The 20,284-nt window shown below is 43.9% G+C and overlaps 1 protein-coding gene across 2 annotated transcripts; it reads left to right on the top strand.

Annotated features, from left to right (window-relative positions):
- Window positions 1-5,096: 5,096 nt before the first annotated feature.
- On the top strand, window positions 5,097-19,375 carry rhobtb1 (Rho related BTB domain containing 1). 2 transcript variants are annotated; one of them, XM_062475041.1, is made up of 11 exons: window positions 5,097-5,568; window positions 6,974-7,154; window positions 7,275-7,378; window positions 11,885-12,070; window positions 12,263-12,815; window positions 12,966-13,371; window positions 13,551-13,669; window positions 15,652-15,802; window positions 16,280-16,368; window positions 16,524-16,629; window positions 16,782-19,375. In XM_062475041.1, exons 2-11 carry the CDS (start codon window positions 6,975-6,977, stop codon window positions 16,949-16,951), a joined length of 2,064 nt encoding a protein of 687 aa, XP_062331025.1. In that variant the 5' UTR covers window positions 5,097-5,568; window position 6,974; the 3' UTR covers window positions 16,952-19,375. The 2 variants fall into 2 exon arrangements, with proteins under 2 accessions (XP_062331025.1, XP_062331024.1); XM_062475040.1 differs by having other exon boundaries at window positions 6,966-7,154.
- Window positions 19,376-20,284: the final 909 nt, after the last annotated feature.

Genomic DNA, 20,284 nt, shown 5'->3' with positions numbered 1-20,284 from the left:
TTTACTTTAAGAAACCATTCAAGAAAAACTATGGATGAAAAATGAGGTAGTTTGATTATTGACACAATCACCAGCATTGTATGAAGCACCTTTATTTATTATTTATATGATTTATTTTTGATGGAGACTCATAGAGACAGGAAAGCAGGGAGAGAGAGATGGGAAGAAATGCAGAAAAAGTCTTCCTTTCTGGCCGGGATCGAACCCAGGCCCCTCATCAGCAGATTGTTTGAGGGTCAAAGCTGTACTGCTAAGCTGGTCTTGTTTGGACTGAGAGTCAAAGTGACACTTTGTTAAATATGTGTCCTCTCCATCTCTTCACACATATTTTTTATCCCCTCTTCTACTATGAGGATAGAAATCTATCCGGTCTGACTCATGGTTCCAGAGTGACTTTCCCTATGAATAGCCAGTGTCAGTTAGCTCACCTGTCCTCTGTCTCTCTCTCTTTCACTCTCTATACAGCTGACAGTAAATGAATCTAGCTAGCAAGGTCCTAGTCTCTCTCTCCTAGTCCACTCACCCCCTTGTTCCCTCCCCCCTCTCTCTTTCTGTCTTTCTCTTTGAGACGGTGTATTCTGACAGAGAACACCCAGACCTCCACTAGGCCTTGAAAAGAGCCTCTCTCTCTTTCCTCATGGACAGACAGAATTGTGTTCCTTTGTTAGGACAGACGGTGAAAGACAAGTGAATATGGCTTCTGTGGGCTTTGTGTCACACAGCCTGCTCATCTCCATTTCCTTTGACAAGGTTGCACAGAGCCCTATCAATCCTGGTCCCATTCAGGAAGTCTCTGTGAGCTAGTATCAGAGGACTGGATATATGACTGTATCAAGATGTCAAGAGCTGTGCTGATAGCAATAAAAAAGTAGTACATTGGTAGATAGAGACAGGATCAGTATAAACTGGTTTAAATCCTTGTTTATCACAAAGAAAGGATACATGTGTAAATCCTTGTTTATCACAAAGAAAGGATACATGTGTTGAGTATTGGAATAAGACTGTTGGCTGCCCCAGGTACTTTCTATACTGTCTGCACTAACAAGGTTATTAAGGGGCTGGAATGGGTCTATAAGATTGGGGCTCTATCCTCTGTCATCCAGAGGCCCAGCGAGGAAGGTAGAAGGATAATCAGATTACTGTCTGTGAGGTTTACATTAGCTTGACTTCCAATGCTGCGTCATGCCCTCAGTAGATCTATGGCAGACGACAACAACAGGACAGAGTTTATATACAGTACAGCATGCAGGCCTTACAGAACTTGACCTTCATGCAGTTTTCTCTTTGGAATTGTGGCTGAGCTATCGGAATCCCCAGGCTTATCACACAAAGGTTATAACACTGTGACCAGACATGTGATAAATCATGGACACTGGCGTAAGAGACACAATCTTTTAGTCAAAATAAAGAATGTCTTCAATTACGTGCAGTCTTTTCTGAGATTGTGGCCAGGGTGGATTTGACACTATATGACGCTAATAATTATAAGTATCAAAATAAATGTAAGAATGTGTATGAACATGAAGATAATAATACAGGGTACTTGGGCTCGCATCCCCGGTTTGGTCTCTCATAATTGTGTAATAGTAGATTAATAGATAGTTTGCATCATAACATAGATATGCACAAATTCTGTTCTGCTTTATCGCTGTTCATCTTAACGAATGTACATACTACGCAGACACATTGCATGACTGCCTGTCCTTCAGCTGCTCTCAGTCCGAGATACGGTGATAATCCTGACTCATTACAAACTTCCATGCTGTCATGTGCTACAGATTACATGAGGGTTGTGTGAACATTAATGCACCACAATAGACAGCGTGACTAGAGGCTGAAATATAATTACACATTTACATGGATGAGTAGGAGCAAATCAACAATATACATCATGTAGGATTTCATTGATTACAGTGAAGAGATATGTAATATGTGTTTACCAGACACTCATCATTGGTCCTGAGACTCTAACCGTGAGTTTACAGGAGACGGTAAAATTATAAATAAAACCCTGTATGGATAGATGGATGGGTAAATGGACGGATGGAGGGATTTTAGAAAAACATGGTTTCTGCCACATAAGCCTTACATAACAAAGTGATCTACACAGAGTCTGTGGTGAGCAGATTAAACAGGGTTTGGCTTTTACCATCTGCTTGTGTCTTAGAGTGGGATGCAGTGAAGCCGTTTGGTGTCAGTTGTGTGTACTAACCATACATTAGCTCCTGTACTATCCTCTTGGTACTGCAGCGATAGACTTCTATCTCATGAAACATTATACTTCCTTCCCCCTTTCCTAAGAGAAATCGATCTGACATGATTGTTCCGATCATGTTAGATCTGAGATGACCTTTTAGCGAGAAAATAGAGGACACCCCTTTTTTAGAATAGTGTTAGTGGGCCTGCAGTACTGGGTCTAATGTAAGGTGCAGGATCATGTAAGTTCAAGAAGGTATGAGCAGATGGAATCAGTGGGCTTCTGCATGATGATGGTGCATGTCAGTCAGGAGCATTTCTCACTGACTTTACATAAAGAGCTTAGTCGAGAGAGAGAGAGAGAGAGAGAGAGAGAGAGAGAGAGAGAGAGAGAGAGAGAGAGAGAGAGAGAGAGAGAGAGAGAGAGAGAGAGAGAGAGAGAGAGAGAGAGAGAGAGAGAGAGAGAGAGGTAGAATGAGCGAGAGAGATGTGTTTTTCTCTTTGTAGTGCAACTGCCCTGGCATAACAGGCCACCCAGACCTGAGAGAATCCTGAGGTGGAAAGGAAATAAATCACCTAAGGGGAAGCGTCAGGATGATAGCACTTCAGGTGCATTAGCAAGGAAATCAATGCCGCCCAGTGTTCAGTCTGCTGTCTGGCTTATGCTGGTCTGCCTTGGATTGATGTCCAGTACAGAATCAGGTTAATGCTTGAAATCTTTCTAATAGTAATTGCTCTGCCTGGAAGCACTGAAACTCTAGGTAGTGGGTGTTGTTTAAAGCTTGTGATGGTAACGATAAGTGTTGAGCATAGTGTTTCACACAGCAGGGGATGCAGGGGTGAAGAACACAACAAATAGTTATTGATCCTGGACTCCTGTTAAACCAAGGATCCAAAAATAGACATGTTCACCCTGACATAATTTCACTGGCATGTCACGTCCTGCACTCGAAGCACTACACTTGGCAAATGGACAAACAAACACAGTCCATCTCAACAAACGAAAGTTTAAAAAGGTGCATTGGGATCATGCTATTGTTCCCTCTGTTCCCGCCCCCGCCCAGTCTGTGTGCTCTGAACACCTACACGTCTCTCTTCCTTTGTTCTGACCCCTCCTCAAAGCTGATAATGACCCAGTAGTCTGAAGAGCTCCATGCTGGGCTGACGACCGTTTAGCAGCCAACTAGCCGATTCCCTGCCCACCACACGTCAGAGTAGGTAACAGGACATGTCAGGCCAATCTGGTCTTTAGTGGATTACAGGAATAGCTCTACACACCACAAAACAAGATATCAGAGGACATGGTAGAACTAATTAAGTGTCAAAACGAATGCGTTTGAGTGTATTCAGCTATAGGATGTTGTCAGCTTACCTTGATGTGTTATTGATATTTTAATCTGCTGATCTACTGTATGTGCTTGTTTTTTCTTATGAACATTACTGGTTTGAATCCCAATAACATGTCACAGGTGGTAGGCCCACATAACAGGAGCTAATCACAAAGCCCTCATAATAGGTGGACATCAGTGTCTGCGGGGAAAGCCACCTTGCTCTGTACATTTCTCTCACGTCAGAGAAATGCAGTCTGCTCAACATGCTGCATGGTGATGAGGCAACTATGACCTCCTTACACTACATCACTGTTGCTGTACATGTCTGTAGCATAGCTAATTCTCCAAGCGATTTTCAAAGAGATCAATCATCCTTGTGATCTAGATACTCATGAACTTTACATTCATAATCAAAGGTTAGGTAAGAGATAGGCAATGTTCACAACCTAAGTCGCCATAGTTAAGGTTGACAGTTTATATACTTATGAGGGACAATTCTGTTTTTTATTATTATTATGTGTTAGACTCAGAAATGTGCTCAAATGAGATCACACAGGATTTCTCACAATCATATCTTTCATTCTCAGTGTGAAACCATTATTCATCTTGGAAACTAGGAAAGCAACTCACAATTTCTTTGACAGACTGTGACTGAGACAAGCACAGCAAGTTTATTTTCATATTCACTCTTTTGTCTACGCCAATCCTCTTCGATTATTCTGGCAAGCAAAACAAAGGGATCAGTCTGAGGGTTATAAATACAATTCTATCCCACATTTATTTCGTGATTCATGGGAGGCGCTTGGTGCGGCGCTCCTCGTCTCCATGCATCATCGGGGCCTTGAAGTGTATCTCTCAGGAGGGTGCTGGCGTTTCTGTCTCCGCTTCATTCATAATTCCAGCCGCGGCTGGGACGCTCACAGCTAGCACAGAGAAAGAGACGCTGTGGCCTTGGGTTAAAGTCAGGACTCTCTTTCGTCTCCCTCTTTATCTCTTGACTGATTCTTTGTTCATTGTTTTTTAATATTCTGACATGTTGTCACTTGCAATTGTTTTTTTAAATGAATAGCCAACCATGTTTTTTTGATAACTGTCTAGTGCAAAGTAACTTCATGCAGTTGGTATATTTTGTTGACGTTTTTATTGAAATACAAACAAATACGAAATTAATCAATTAACGAATCAATGAATGTAATCAGTTTAGTCTCCTATTGTTTGGTATAGCCTATACTTGTTTGAACCATTAGGTCTAACATTATCACCATCACATCTCCAAGATTAGAAAAAGGTGTTTAAAGCTTGACTCTAAACTTCGACTACATTTATTCGTCATTCGACAGGAGGTTATTATCGCCCCTATGATTTAGACAAAGCTGTGGAAAATAGAGCCTGTGAAAAATATCTTAAACAAGCAGAAGCAACGAACGTGTATATCTGCAATCTGGGTGCGCGTGTGAACTGAATAGCTCCCGTTTACTTGGTTGGACTTATCAAAACCTTATCAAATGTATCACATCATTACGTAAAATGTGGTTCGCATGAAAAACAAACAGATGGACATTGTTGTGATAGTGTTAACACTGCAGATGAGTCGAACACCTGACGTTCGGGCACTTAAGCTAAGCTTTGGACCGTCTCAGCCACCTTGTTTTCTTGAATGAAATCGTATGCCCGCTATAAATAGATCAGGGTCGTTGACGTCACAATGGAGGCTGCATGGACGTCGGCGCTGCTCGCTTGCAGATGATTTTCCTCAAAGAGCACTCGGATGGGGAAGGGCACACACTTCCGAACGCTCCCCTGGACAATCAAAGATACACATTGTTGTTTCATTGGAGAAAAAGGATCCACTTCTCGAAAGCCAGGGAAATAACGATTACGAAATGATCTTGCAGCATTTCCCTAGCTAGCGCCGAACGATTATATTTTTTGTACAGAGCTGTTTGAGCTACCTGCAATTACTGAAGCCTACCCTACTCTTAGTCTTGACTTCAGTGTCTGTAGGTTTGCAGGATCACACCTATCCGGCTCTACAAAAACGGTAGGTGCTCTTATGAAATTATTGGCACCTGAGTCAACTACTGAAACAAAGAGAGTAGGGTGGTGTCCCAATTCACTGAGTGGCGTGGAACGAGAGGCTACTATGTCTGCAGTTGACAGTTTTTTTTTAGTTTATAAACTGCTCTGCGGATATAATTAGATAATGAATAAAAATGCATTAATTTTGATTGGTTTTCAGGATGAAAAAGGGAAATCAAAAAGCCGAGCTAATGATGTACAAGCTGCTCATTATTACTAACTGAATTAAATGCATTGATGTGCCTACAGTATGACAGGGCACAGTGCGTCTTTTCTGCTTCCAGACCTATTATTGTTACATCAACTAACTTCTGAATAAAAGGAAATAAAGACGTTATTTACAACAATATCCAAGTCTAACTTGTCAGATTAAGCATAACTTTACATAACAGCAATATTAAACATAGGATTTACAGAATAACATGATAATTGTATAACAGTTTAATAAAATCCCAATACTCATTATTACAATATTTCTGTATTATGACAACATAACATATTACCATATCATGACAGCAGTATCACAGTAACATGACACTTTTTAAACCTTATACCAGCATTATGACATCTTACTGGTGAATAATTAATTGGTATGTTAACAGCATACTACATGCAGCACACTGTTTGAATCTCTGTGATCATAACAGCAGCTTCAAGAGCAGATTAGAAGCTACTCAGCCAGTGCTGCCCCTACAGGGTTAAGAGGTGGCTGACCTCCCAGTGTGACCCGAAAACTGTTACACAACACGTCAGTCTGTCATAGCACTCCCTGTGCAAATAATTATGCACAGAGCTTGGTTTGGGAGGGGTGTCTCTTAAATTGGTCTTGATGAGTATTGGTTATTAACTCAGTGAGATTGTCCTATTTATGTAAGATTAAGACATATACAGCTCTCTATAACAGAAACCAGTTCAGAGCTTGGTAGTTGTTCAGGGCCCGGAGCATTGATTAACTGTATTGAAGGTTAATGTATGTTGATTTAGGGGTTGTCAATACGGGTTGGATAATAATGTTCCCTCCTGTCTTGTAGTAATTCTGACCTATGGCTTGCTGCTCTTGTGCAACAAATTGAGACAATAGATTGTTGAAGATCAGCGTCAATAATGTGACACCTATCCATGTAATCAGATATGTGAAGCAACAGCCAAGCTTAACCGTTCTGGAGATAGCAGTGATTTCAATTAACTGAGTCAGCTGATGTTTTATACTGAATCTATCCAGATTGACCAATGTCCAGCTGTCTTGTGTTCTATGAGTACACGTTACAAAGCTCGCTCTAGGTAAACAGCGGAAACCTCATCTCCGTCTACAATGATTATTCAGACCATGTCTCACCCCCACCCTCCTTTTTCCCGAAGGTCTGCAGCATGGACTACGAGAGGCCCAATGTTGAGACAATCAAGTGTGTGGTGGTGGGAGACAATGCTGTGGGGAAGACCCGGCTCATCTGTGCTCGTGCCTGCAACACCACCCTGACCCAGTACCAGCTGCTGGCCACTCACGTGCCCACAGTCTGGGCCATCGACCAATACCGCGTCTGCCAAGAGGTACGAGTGGCTGCACGGAGGGGCGGGCTCTTGCTGGCTGTTGCTGGTAACATGTTTACCTGTTTACTGTTTACGTATGGATATCTCTGCTTGACTGATGCACACCTGTCCTGTGTTTAGGTGTTGGAGCGTTCCAGAGATGTGGTGGATGAGGTCAGTGTGTCACTCAGACTGTGGGACACCTTCGGGGACCACCACAAGGATAGACGCTTTGCCTACGGCAGGTAAGACAAGGCCCGGACTGGGAGTGCAGTTATACCTCGTGGTACTGTGTTGCCATGGTAGATGTCTCTCGGGGTGAGGGTGGGCTGGTTTGGGTCCGGACTGGGCTCAGTCTGTACTATAGGCTAGGAAGGGCTGGGCTGGGGACAGTCTGTACTATAGGCTAGGAAGGGCTGGGCTGGACTCACTACATTGAGAGCTACTGTGGGCGAAGCATTGCTGCACATGGTGACTCTGCAGGCCTTTCTCTGATGTCTCTGTTTTAGGCTGGATGTAATTAGGGAACATTTCCTACCTGATTTAGTGCAGTGGTCAGCGTGCGCACCGAGTAGCTCGTCTTATATGGCTGCACTTGAACGCTCTCTACCACTCTCTCTCTCTCTGTCTCTCTCGCTCTCTTTCTCTCTATTCCTCTCTCTTGCTGTGTCCTTGGGCCAGCCAACCCTCAGGCAGAATTACACTGTCAATCCTATAGACTGTGTAACCATGTGTTACCATTAAACATGACAGTAATAACACAAAGGAAAAACTACACAACATAGAAAATAATCTATGGTATCTGTTTATCTTTCCTCCTTTGTCATTTTACTATACAGTTGTAATGGTGTTTGGCTGATTTAGATCAAATGTTCTCTTCAATCAATTCCACTGAGGCAGTATCAAAGGCTGCATCAGTGGAAAAAAACAGCAAAAAAACATATCTCCTCCTAGCCAACAGCATGTCCTTACCATGTACTGCCAGAGTGAGGAGTGCCCAAATGGCCGAAAACAGAAAAATATTGAACAAAAAACAAACAAAACTAGAGAGGGTACAATTTCTGGGGAAATTGTAGGGTGTGCTTGCTTGCGTCGGTTGCACAGGGGTCCGTTTTTGAATGACATTTTTACAACTGATATTTCTGTATATTTTATATAAAAATGCATACTTATTATTTATAAAGATTACATAGATTTAAAAGCATTTTTTGGCGGCTCATTTACAACTGAAAATACGAGTGAAGTGTAGAATGAAATAGATGTCTTCTCATTTCCCCTGCAAGAGGCAGCCTCATCGTTGAATCAAAACGAATAAATTTGGCAGACTGGTGTAAAAATTGACCTAATCTCTATGATTTAAACGTCCTTTTAAGTTTTTCCCTTCTCGTGATATTTTAAGGAATTTAGCCTACTCATATTGCATTCATTCATGAATAAAGAACCCCCTTTGAAGATTATTCTACGACGTTACCGGCAGTAGAAGATGGAATCGCGATTCAAACAGTACCATCTGCTAACTGAAAATATGCCCTCAAAAACATAAATAAGCTTGACATTTATTTAGTGGAAAATCGCTTTCATAAAAAGCTCACTGGTAGCGATCATTGTCAGTAACAACGCCAAGTGCGATATAGCCCTGTGTGGAGAAGCTTCCCCGGTAAATTGTACTACTACGGTACAGTACTAGACTACTGCTGTGTTCGTTCGTCTTGGTAGCGATTGCGTTGGTTGAATTGGATTCAACGTTCCGTTGTACGGTTTAGGCTGAAATTAATTATTTTCATGAACAGATTGACAAAGTTTAGGCTGGGGCAATGAAGTTAAGGTTAGTAGTTACATAGACTTTTGGTTTAAGTAAGGGGAGTGCCGAACATGTTCTGTCGCCGTTTGACTTCCTACAGCTGTGTCGATGTTTTTGTAGTGTCTCGCGTAGGCTACAGCGTTGCAGTGAGCAACACTGGTTTGAAACCACAGGTAATGATAATTTCACCCACAAATCGTTTACTTGTAATGTAATGTCATAATAAATCCTACAACGAAAATGTATTTGTGAGGAATGTTTATTTTAACGATTGAAAACAGATGCATCATAGACCACTGTAGTACGTGTTGCCCGGGCAACAGAGGCTAATGTCACGATGCTAATACTTCCGAAAGTAGATGTACTTCCTTAATAAAATCAGCTTATATTGTACATTACACGTCACAATTGTGTGTCATATCACAAAGTAAAATTTGTAAATAGTTATCACCCTGGCCTCTTTGCTTGTGGCGTTTCTGCAGGTGCCTTGCAGTAAAGCAGTTAGCTTAGCTATCTCCCAGAAGTTAACGAGCTGCTAAACTAATGTTCTGCTAGAGGTAGTCACGCGAGTTTTCGTGACGCTAGTGACGTAAGTAGCGTCATTGACTGTGGCTAGCAAGTTAGCCACCGTTAGCTTCACTTTTCACCACAAAAACTTAATTTCCACTTAAACCATACAACGGAACGTAAATCCCAATAGAAGCAACTCAATCGTTACCAAGACGAAACTTTTGACACATAGGTTGTCTATGTAGGCCAAATATTGACTGAGTTTTAGGGGGGCAAAAAGAATAAAAAGAATAATAATAATATATATGTGAGAGAACAAAGGTTGTGCCCTTGCCGAAGGCAAAGCACACCCAATAATATATATGTGAGAGAACAAAGGTTGTGCCCTTGCCGAAGGCAAAGCACACCCAATAACTTCTGATAAATAAAATCAAATTGTGAAATGGCTTCAACAATAGTAAATGTACCTTCTGTCGATCTGATTGGGCTTGGCACTACCATGGAATAAGATGTAGCCCTGTCTTATGTGTAATGAGAGTGACTACAGCTCCGGCCCAGAGGAACCACAGCAGCCGGCCCGCTGGGCTCAGGCCCAGTTTGCTGACACCCTTGTGCTGTCTGTGTGCTGTCTGTGAGCTGTCTGTGAGCTGGATGTGTTTGTTCAGGACCTTCGAGGCTAGGCTGCTGCTCTAAGGGCACAGTTGGCCCTGTGTTCTTTTCTGCTGTAGAGAATAGCTACCTCTCCATAGGGAATACTGTTTCTCTACACACCTGTCAAAACGCCAGACAGAGGGGGTGAGAGAGATGAAGAAAGAGAGAGAGAGATAGAGAGAGAGGAATATATATCAAGATAAAGGGAGAGTAAGAGAGAGAAACACTAAGATAGTGAGAAGAAACCTCCCTATGATCAAACATTTCCCAGAAAGAGGATATAGCTGATTAATGATGAGTTCAAAGAAATATGGCGGAAGGAGATTCAGCATATCTGAAAAACTAAACAAACACACACAAACACACATTCATAAACACACACAGTTACCGGAGAAAGGCTGGCCTTAGTTGCAGTTTCAAGTTTCATTGATTGGTTGATTGATTTCTGTCAGCTTGCCATTGCTGTCCTATTCGGACTGTTGTGTATGAACTCTACAACACCTGGGTGTGTCAGAGACAACAGTGATGATGGCTAGACTACACACATTCCTTGTCCCATATCACACATACACAGACACACACACACACACACACACATTCACACACACACACACATAGTAAAATCTGAACACACCATTAACACATTCTTTAATATTGCGAGAGAGGTCTAAGACATTTGAACAGAACTGGTTGTAAATCTCAATTCATTTCACTAAATGTATAACTGGGCTCCTGTTCTGTTCCTGTTCTGTTTAAACCTGTAGGGGTTCCTATGGGTTTTGTGGCAGGACTCGGATAGTCAGAAGAGCAGTAAGTCAAATAGCTAGTTATTCTTTCTGGCTGTCTGCCTTCCCCAGTGTCATTGATGGTGATCAGTGCTGTGTTGTGTGGTGCTCTTTTCCTGGTGTTAGACAGGGCCGCACGCAAACCTCCAATCCTGGGACCTCTGAAGAATGGTCATATTGAAAGTCTGTGGGATAATGGCTGCTTAGCTATTAGGGATATTTACACCACTCTGCAAACCAACCAAAGATTACCTATCAATCAAGTGTAGAAAATGTGGGTATGATGGAGCATTTTACTTTTTTATGAGTTTGGTGATCAGTATAATCTGTGTGCAGAACACAGGGGACTACAGCAGAGTGCTGTATGTGGTGAAGGTTTGCTTTGAAACCATGAAGTTGTTTACTGAGGTCAATGAAACAGCGGCCATATCTGGCTGGCATTGACAGGCTTCCAGAACACTCCTGGAATGTTCGGAAATGTTTGGAACACTCCCTTCTCATCTGGATGATGTGCCTAAAGGCCCCATCACACCAAGGACGATAACTATAACTATATTTGCGTCCACACCAACCTTGACGATTAGCTGCTCGCAATGTTGTCTTCCATTTCAAATGCGACACACTACTAACTTTGGTGTTCTGCTATGGTGACAGCTTGGGGTCTAACCTGGGATGTAACTTTGCCACACCCACTAGGGCTGAGTACATGAGCATGTTACTAGAAGAGTACAGTCCTGTCCTGCCCTTGATCATTATTTTTCTTATTATGGGATAGGACATATGTTACTCTAAATCTCCACCAATACCCCTTGACCTGACCTACAGTACCCCTCAAACTGGTTGTATGCTATTTCTTTAACCTTCATGCTCTCTCTCTCTCTCTCTCTCTCTCTCTCTCTCTCTCTCTCTCTCTCTCTCTCTCTCTCCCTCTCACACACACTATCTCTTTCGCTCTCTCAATCTCTCCCTCACTCTCTCTATCCCTCCATCCGTTTCTGGTCCAGGTCAGATGTGGTGGTCCTGTGTTTTTCAATAGCCAACCCTAACTCCCTCCATCATGTCAAGACCATGTGGTACATGGAGATCAAGCACTTTTGCCCGAGGACCCCCGTCATCCTGGTCGGCTGCCAGCTGGACCTGCGCTACGCAGACCTGGAGGCTGTGAACCGGGCCAGACGGCCACTCGCCAGGTACGGGCCGTGCAGTAGACAGCATCTGGACTGGCAGTCTCAGTCAATTAACACTTGCTATTTTCGTAAAGCAAGCTGCAGTATTAAATTCATTACGTGGCTGAAGCAGGGTTCAAGCCCAGGTCTTTCACATGGCACAGAACCACCTCTGTTACACTTACACATAGCTTTCTCTGTATCTTTCGGCCACAGACCTATCAAGCCAGGAGACATTTTGCCACCTGAGAGTGGCAGGGAGGTTGCCAAGGAGTTGGGCATTCCTTACTACGAGACCAGCGTCTTTGACCAGTTTGGCGTCAAAGACATATTCGACAACGCCATCCGTGCTGCCCTCATCTCCCGACGCCACCTCCAGTTTTGGAAGTCCCACCTCCGCAAGGTCCAGAAGCCTCTCCTCCAGGCCCCCTTCCTTCCTCCCAAAGCTCCACCCCCTCTCATCAAGATCCCAGAGTGCATCCCCTACAACCACGAGGGCCCTCGTCACCTACTGGACAGCCCGCTCTGCGCCGACGTCCTATTTGTCCTCCAGGACCACATCCACGTGTTCGCCCACAAGATCTACCTGTCGACGTCCTCCTCCAAGTTCTACGACCTGTTCCAGATGGACTTCTCGGACGAGTCGCAGTGCCTGGTGGTCACGGAGCGTCACGGCAGGGACCACCTGATGAGGACCCTCAGCCTGGACACGGAGGAGGAAGTGGCCGTGCTGCCTAACCTGTCCCCCTGTTCCCTCCGAGCCTCCAAGGTCAGTACGGCCCAAGCCGCCGGCCGGAGTAACCCTCTCCCTGGTGTGTAAACCTCTGTTCCCTGCATCCGACCGCTTTAGAGCACTTGAATCGCAGTTTTTCTCACATCCACTGCATACATACTAACGAAGTTGTCTCTCCTCCCTCAGAGTGACGGCACCCTGCGCATGATGAGCTTCAGTGGGAAGCACCGCCGCACCAAGCTGTCCCTGGCTTCCTGGAGCAAGGCCTTCTACAGCATCCACAAGGAGAGTGTCACTAACCCCATCACCAGCACGCTAGCCCCCATGACCGTGGTTAAGATGGACTACTCCATCCAACTGGGCCCCTTCAGTGCCGTGCTGCGCTTCCTCTACACAGGGGAGCTGGACGAGAGGGAGCGTGACCTGATGAAGATTGCCCAGATAGCGGAGATCCTCGAGGTGTTTGACCTGAGGATGATGGTGGAGAACATCATGAATAAGGAGGCTTTTATGAACCAGGAGATCACCAAGGCCTTCCATGTCAGGAAGGCCAATCGCATCAAGGAGTGTCTGGCTAAGAACACCTTCACAGGTCAGGGATTGTTGTAATATTACAGTAAACTAGTCAACATAAACATAGTGTGTAGTAGTCAGAGTTAGTATATTATAGTATAACAGTGTCTTTGCTTCACATTTGCAAACGTCTTTGCTTCACATTTAAATCCCTGGAAAGGTTAAATTCATGTGTTTGGTTTTACTGTATGCATGCAGATGTCACGTTCCGATTGGACGATGGTACCATGAATGCCCATAAGCCTTTGCTGATCTCCAGCTGTGATTGGATGGCTGCTCTGTTCGGGGGATCATTCCTGGAGAGTGCCAACAACGAGGTGAGAGCTGACTAGGATGTCAGAAAGGTGTGAAAAATAGGGTGAGACAGGCATAATGTATAATAGGTATTGAGATAGAGGGTGAGACAGGCATAATGTATAATAGGTATTGAGATAGAGAGTGAGACAAGTATAATATATAATAGGTATTGAAGTAAAGAGTGAGACAGGTACCCTGTATCATAGCTTGTGCAGCCTACCTGTGTTTACCCAAGATTTCATTACCAGTGTGAAGCTTTTACCACTAAAATGCTGCCAGGCTTTGAGCAGATGGTGCGACGTCAAGCACTACACACACAGACGCACATAGACCAAGACACACACATAGACCAAGACAGACACACATAGACCAAGACACACACGTACACTTCCACAGTATGTTTGTTCTATTGTTGTTATGGAGAAAAGCAGCATCAAAACAGGCGTGAGCTACGGCTCATGCATTCCTGAACTGGCTTCCCTGTGCATGAAATGAACTCCTGGCTGCCATCCTGTACCCCTCAGCCCACTTGAAAACAATATCCCAAATCCCTCCAAAGCCTCCAAGATATGATGAGCCAGACTATACCTTCACCGGTTCAGATCTGGAAGATCAAAGCAGGCCATTCTCTCCCCCCAGTGGGACGGAGATCACACCATGCTGCTTCTCTGGCGGTGGTTTTCCAGACACAGCCCCAGGTAGTTGCCAGCCAGCCAGGGGACATGACAGGCCTGCCACAGTAATGAGGGAGCGCAGACGTCATTCAGATACCTTTAAAGACAAATGTCTGTTCGACCAGGGAGCAGCCTTATGTCTCTTTCTGGGAACATGTCAATTCGTCATGAGCACTGTTTACTGTAGGTCACCTGAGTATTTCACTGAACATCAGTAGCTGATAGAGGTCATGCCTTTTTCATGTTGAGCATGTGAGCTGAAACGTGTAGGAATAAGAATAACATGGGCCCAATTTACAGTTAATTAATAATATGATTCACTGTGACAGCTCAGGTCAGGTGGCTGGCAGTGTAACCTGGTTGCTTGCCACCATGACAATTAGAGCAGCTTTGTTTTGATCCGACAGGTTGTTACCAACCCTGCAGTTAACCCTCCCTGGGTCGCATATCCCTCTGTATCCTCCCTCTCTTCATTGTTTCTCTCTTGTTTCCCTCCTTCACCTCCTGCCATCCCCCAATCACAAACCAGGCTCGCTGTTGTCCATGCCTCCCTCTATCCTCCCCCCCCTTATCTCTGAATCACACACTCAGCCTAGACAATCTGCTCCTGCTGTTGTCCCCCTCCCTTTTCATCCCTCCATTCCCCTTTCCATCCCTCCCTCAATCCATCCCTCTGTCCCTCCCACTACCCCCTCCTTCTTTCCATCCTACGCAGCACAATCTGCCCAGTTTGCCCTTGACGGTGTATTATGTAAGGAGTTATGTAGCGATTTCTCTTTGACTTGGGCTAAAATGTGCTTAGTAATGTTGGGGCGGGGTGAGGGAGGGATCGATCCCAGGCAGATTAGAGTGGCAGGTGGAGAAGAGGAAGGGATAAAAGGAATGGAAGGAAGAGAGGAGGGGAAGTTGCGGAGGTAAGGAAGAGAGATCAGCGAATGAGATTGAGACAAGATCATAATGCTAGCTGAGTACACTGACACTAGGGCCCAGTGTCAACAGTGAGAAATGAAGGAAGTCTCCATTCCACCTCACTACTTTGTTATATCCTAGGGATTACACTAAGCCAAATATTATTTTATGGTCTTCTATCAGACGTGTAACACTGGGATAGCGTGTAGTTCAAATCTAACATCAGTCTTGTAAGCCCATTGGCGTCTTGTGAAGATGAATTCTCCTTAGGATTGGAAGTCATTATCACATAGCTAATACTTGATGGAGAAATAGACTTGGATTACTGTGTGCCTGTTAAACACTTACACAGTGAGATGATGTGGAGCTATGACTGACTCCTCTCTGTTCTGTGTGTGTGCGTGTGTGTGTGTTTCCAGGTATATTTCCCCAACACCAGCAGGGTGTGTATGCAGGCGGTCTTGGAGTACCTGTACACCAATCATCTGTCTCCGATGGCAGAACTGGACCCCATGGAGCTCATTGCTCTGGCCAACAGGCTGTGCCTTCCTCGTCTCATAGCCCTGACAGGTCGCTGCTCCATCAGCAATGCGTGTGTGTGTGCATGTGTGTGTGTGCATGTGTGTGTGTGTGAGTGTGAGTGTGTGTGTGTGCTTTATCAGCAGTGTGCCAGTGGTGTCAGCACACGATGCCATAGAACAGGACAATCTGAGCACACTCTCACACGCTCTTTTATGGAAACTGAAACTGCATCCCTTTATCGGATATACCATTCGACCATATCATTTCTGGTAGTTTGTGTACTGTGGCATATGGCACAATTATCCACTTGGCAACAGTATGATCCTGGCTGTTGTTTCTTTTTGTGAAGAGACCTTGTTGTGTCATCCCTGGGATATGACATTTCACTCTGGTTACGAAACGCAGCTCATGGTTTATTCATATTAGAAGTCAGACAGTTCTCCCGTGTGCTAGTTTGTGTGTTTGTCTGTGCTGTGCTAATGTGTGTATCTGGTCTCAGTTTCCCTGTGCTTGTCTCCCCCACAGAGCAGTATGCTGTTTGTGAGCTGGTGAAAGCCTCTAAAGATGGCCAGGACATGAATGGAGAGGTCCTTACATACCTGGAGCTGGCTCAGGTATGTAACTACTAGTTGTAGTAGTTGCTCTGGTTTTTACCAAGGAGTGGTAGCATAGTGATTTAACTGAAAACATATTTCAAGCTCTTTCATACAGAAACTGTTCAAACAATTTTTCTATTTTAAGATATGTTCTTTTTGGTCTTTTCTCACAGTTCCACAATGCTAACCAGTTAGCAGCTTGGTGCTTGCATCACATTTGCACTCATTACAATAGTGTCTGTGCCAACTACCGCAAAGAGATCAAGTCCAAGTCTCTTGGTGAGGCAGCATATCAACATGATCAGTCTGTGTTGTAAATTAATGAATGATTAAGTGTGCGGGTGTTACTGCTACAAACTGTTCATTCTGTCCTCCACTCTGTCCGTGTCTGTGTCGTGGCTGTCCTCTCCTGTGTGCGTGTCTGTGCTTAGAGAACCAAGAGTACTTTGAGAAGCATCGCTGGCCGCCGGTTTGGTACCTGAAGGAAGAGGACCACTACCAGCGCGTCAGGAAGGAACGCGAGAAGGAGGACGTGGTCATGAACAAGCACCAATCACGACGCAGATGGTGTTTCTGGAGCACCTCCCCCGCGGTGGCCTGAAGACATCCCGCTCCGGGGATGGGTGGGGGTTGGGGGGGGCACTCGAATCTCAACTCAGTCTTGTTTGTTGTGGTTTAATTCATGTTTATTTTGTCAGGACATTCCCTTAGAAGGAGTTATCAGAACAGATGGTTCTGGAATGTCACAGTCCAGCTTTGAGAATTTGAATTGAGATTAATGGAGGCTGAATACAGCCTTCAACCCACATCCACATTTATTTGAGTTCTGATGAGATCAATATAGAATACAACAGACCAGTGAGTTGAGATCTGAACTGACCCCTCAGTCCTACAGGGCAGACTGTCTACACCCCCCCCCCCCCTTTTCCTTCACCCTTTTCCTCCAACCCTTATTTCTGTCTTTCAGCTCAGATGACGCACAGATGATGTATCTAAGAATGCACTGTACTACATTCACTTCTCCCCCACTTCCCCACCACCAACCTCATCCCCTTCCTCCCAGGAACGACCTCCATACTGTTTGAAGCACAGCTTGTGCCTCCAAACAATAAGGGCCGTTCTCATTGGTTAACATAACTTAAATTTCAGTGGCTGGTTTCCCAACAGTGGTTGGGATTGTATTACAGTAGTTGTTGATTGTAAATCTCCATCTTTAGATATCCGCCTCTCACCTCCGAGAGTATAAACACAGGGGGTCTGTAAGGAGCCTCTGTCCTCTTAGTAGGCACACTGCATTTAGTGTCAGATACACCTAGGTAAGGTAAGCTTCTTCAAAGTTAAATCACCTTTACAGTGAATGTTCCTGTTAGATCTGGGTTTTGACCTGTAAGGTCTACCTATCTTTCAATATCCATTAATCTTTAAATTAAGTGCTTAAAACCTTGTATGACCGCTGATACTATTAACTACTGGGGTGCAGATGTTACTGTCACACTGGGAAGGACAGAACCTGCTTCCGGTTAGAGATGTAACAGCATGTTATCTGATTATCGGTATGTTCACTTGAAGACACCATGACACCAGCCGTGAGTTGGAAGTCTGAGACTGGAGATGAATCCAACCATCTTCATCCTCAGTGGTTAGCACATGGTCCTGTTCTGAAGACCCAATTAGGGTGCTTCTCTCCAACTCCAACCCCTATGTTCTAAGTCAAGCATCTACCACTGGTCAGATTCTCGATGGTAGTATGGGTTTTTCACATTGCCTCAAACCTTTTCTGGGATTGTTTTTTAGACCATTGGAATGAATCAGCCTTTTGCTAAGGGTGTTAGATTGAATCCCTATAAACACTATAAATGCAATAAACTGTCCCGCTGCCTTCAGCAGAGGACCCCATCTAAACTAATGCTGCTCCAGAGATGAACACACTGACTAGCTCACAACCCAACTGCAGATAGAACTGAAGTTTATTTTTCTACAAGATCCTCTGTCTTTCTTTTGAATTTTCTCTTATCCTATATTGTAGCGCAGTCTTTTGACTGTGTAGGTCACAGGTCAAACTAGGCTGTCTATTTATGATTATAGAAGGGCTTAGCACAACTCCTTAGTTCAGGGTTTACTTGAAATGGACCTAGACTATAAATAAAAAACACAACAGAAACAGCTCCTAACCACTACTTGCATATTGTATCACTATAACCATTGTTGTGCAGTTACATACAGTAGATTGTAACTTTATTTATCACACAGATGATTGTTGCTGACAAGAGGAATATACAGTAGGGCAAATGATGTTCTGCAGTATTGTACCAAGGACATGTACTGAATGTGCACTGTAGGGTTGGGGTCTATTCCATATAAATTTAACCGCGTGAGTTTAATTTAGATGCACATACGTTTTTTAACTGACTAATCTTATGGAAAATGAATATTTCCATTCATGTCTAATAAAAAAAATGTAATTGTCATTTGGATTCAGGATTGACCTTAACCCTGACTGTATGTCATGGTTATACTGTGACTACTCTGTGAGCACGTGGGATGGACGTGGGACAGTAGAGCAGCACTTGTGAGCCTAGGTCTTCATGTGGGTGTTTATGTATAAAACACCAGCTTGTTTCATTTTTAAGCCACCCAAAAGGCTAAGGGGGAATTGTCTCCTTTGGTCTGCAAAGATGGGGAAACTTGATACTTGAAAATATAATGTGTTTTATCAACCATACTGTGCAGTAGCTAGACATTTCTTTAGTCAACCAAAGCGATAAGTAGATATTAACATATTAAATAGATGATGCCATGTGATTGTTGAAGGTCTTTTTCTGGGTGTGTATTATTGCAAAACTGTTGTTAGCTGCTAATTACCAAGTGGCTGGTTCATTTGGTTGTGCTGTCAAAAGCCTTTGATCTTGCTGGTCATTATCCTTATCAATGTTGTTGATTTATTTATGTATCTATTTATTTATTGATTGATTTACTTTTTTTTTTTTAAAGCAACTATTGTTCATTAAATAATTGATTTCACTTCTGCTGTCTCTTGCTTTGAATGCTTGAAATGTGCAAGGAGGTTATTCGAGGCTTGCAACTCTCCCTTTATCACACTCACAACAACACATTTTTGTACAGTAAGTGTCAACCTGGCAGTCTGCTCATTGTATTTAGGAACTAAATCAGGCTGTTGATAACTACTATTCTAGGCTGGATCTCACTCTGTTAACTGCCATGCCTATTTTTGCTTGGTGTTCAGAGCTACAGCACTGTGAAGCTACTGCACAGAGAAGTCTATGTAGTCTTCTGTAAGTAGCACAGGATGTGCTGGTGTAACAGTGGTGTCCTGTGCACCGACAGACACAGAAGCGCTGACCTGAGATTGGCCCATAAGTAATTAAATATTACAGCGGTCATAAGGATCTGTTACTGTTATGAAACACTTCTGGGGTAAACAGCAGAGAAGGAGAGAAAATTGGAAGAGAGGGAGAGAGAGAGAGAAAGCAAGAAAGAGATGGATCTGGCATTATTTCAGTCAGGAGGGTATCATCCTGGATCAAAGCTGTAAAGAGTTTCTTGCTCAGCCCAGTGTTCCTGCTGCTCCAGTGTTCATAACATCTCATCTGACTGGCATCAGAACAGGGTTACAGCTAGCTGGCAACAAGATCCGGATCTTTCTGTGTACACTCGGCAAACACACACAGAGCTTGGCCTATGGTACATAGAAGCCCTTCTTCTTCTTCACAAATGCTGTCTGTACAGTAGCTTGCTAATATCTGACACTAACATTCTGGCATCGACTGTGGATTTTACAGAACACAGAGACATTATAGAATACCTAGAACATTATAGAACATTTGTTCTTGTGAGCCTGTCTCTCGGCTCTGCTCTCTTCTCCTCAGCTCCACACATCCTCCATCCTACAGCCAGCCATCCTAACTTGTTTATG

Source organism: Osmerus eperlanus, chromosome 12 (assembly GCF_963692335.1).
Source record: "Osmerus eperlanus chromosome 12, fOsmEpe2.1, whole genome shotgun sequence".
Lineage (NCBI taxonomy): Eukaryota > Metazoa > Chordata > Actinopteri > Osmeriformes > Osmeridae > Osmerus > Osmerus eperlanus.
The sequence above is the reverse complement of the archived record's forward strand: the minus strand, read 5'-3'. Positions and strand labels throughout refer to the sequence as shown.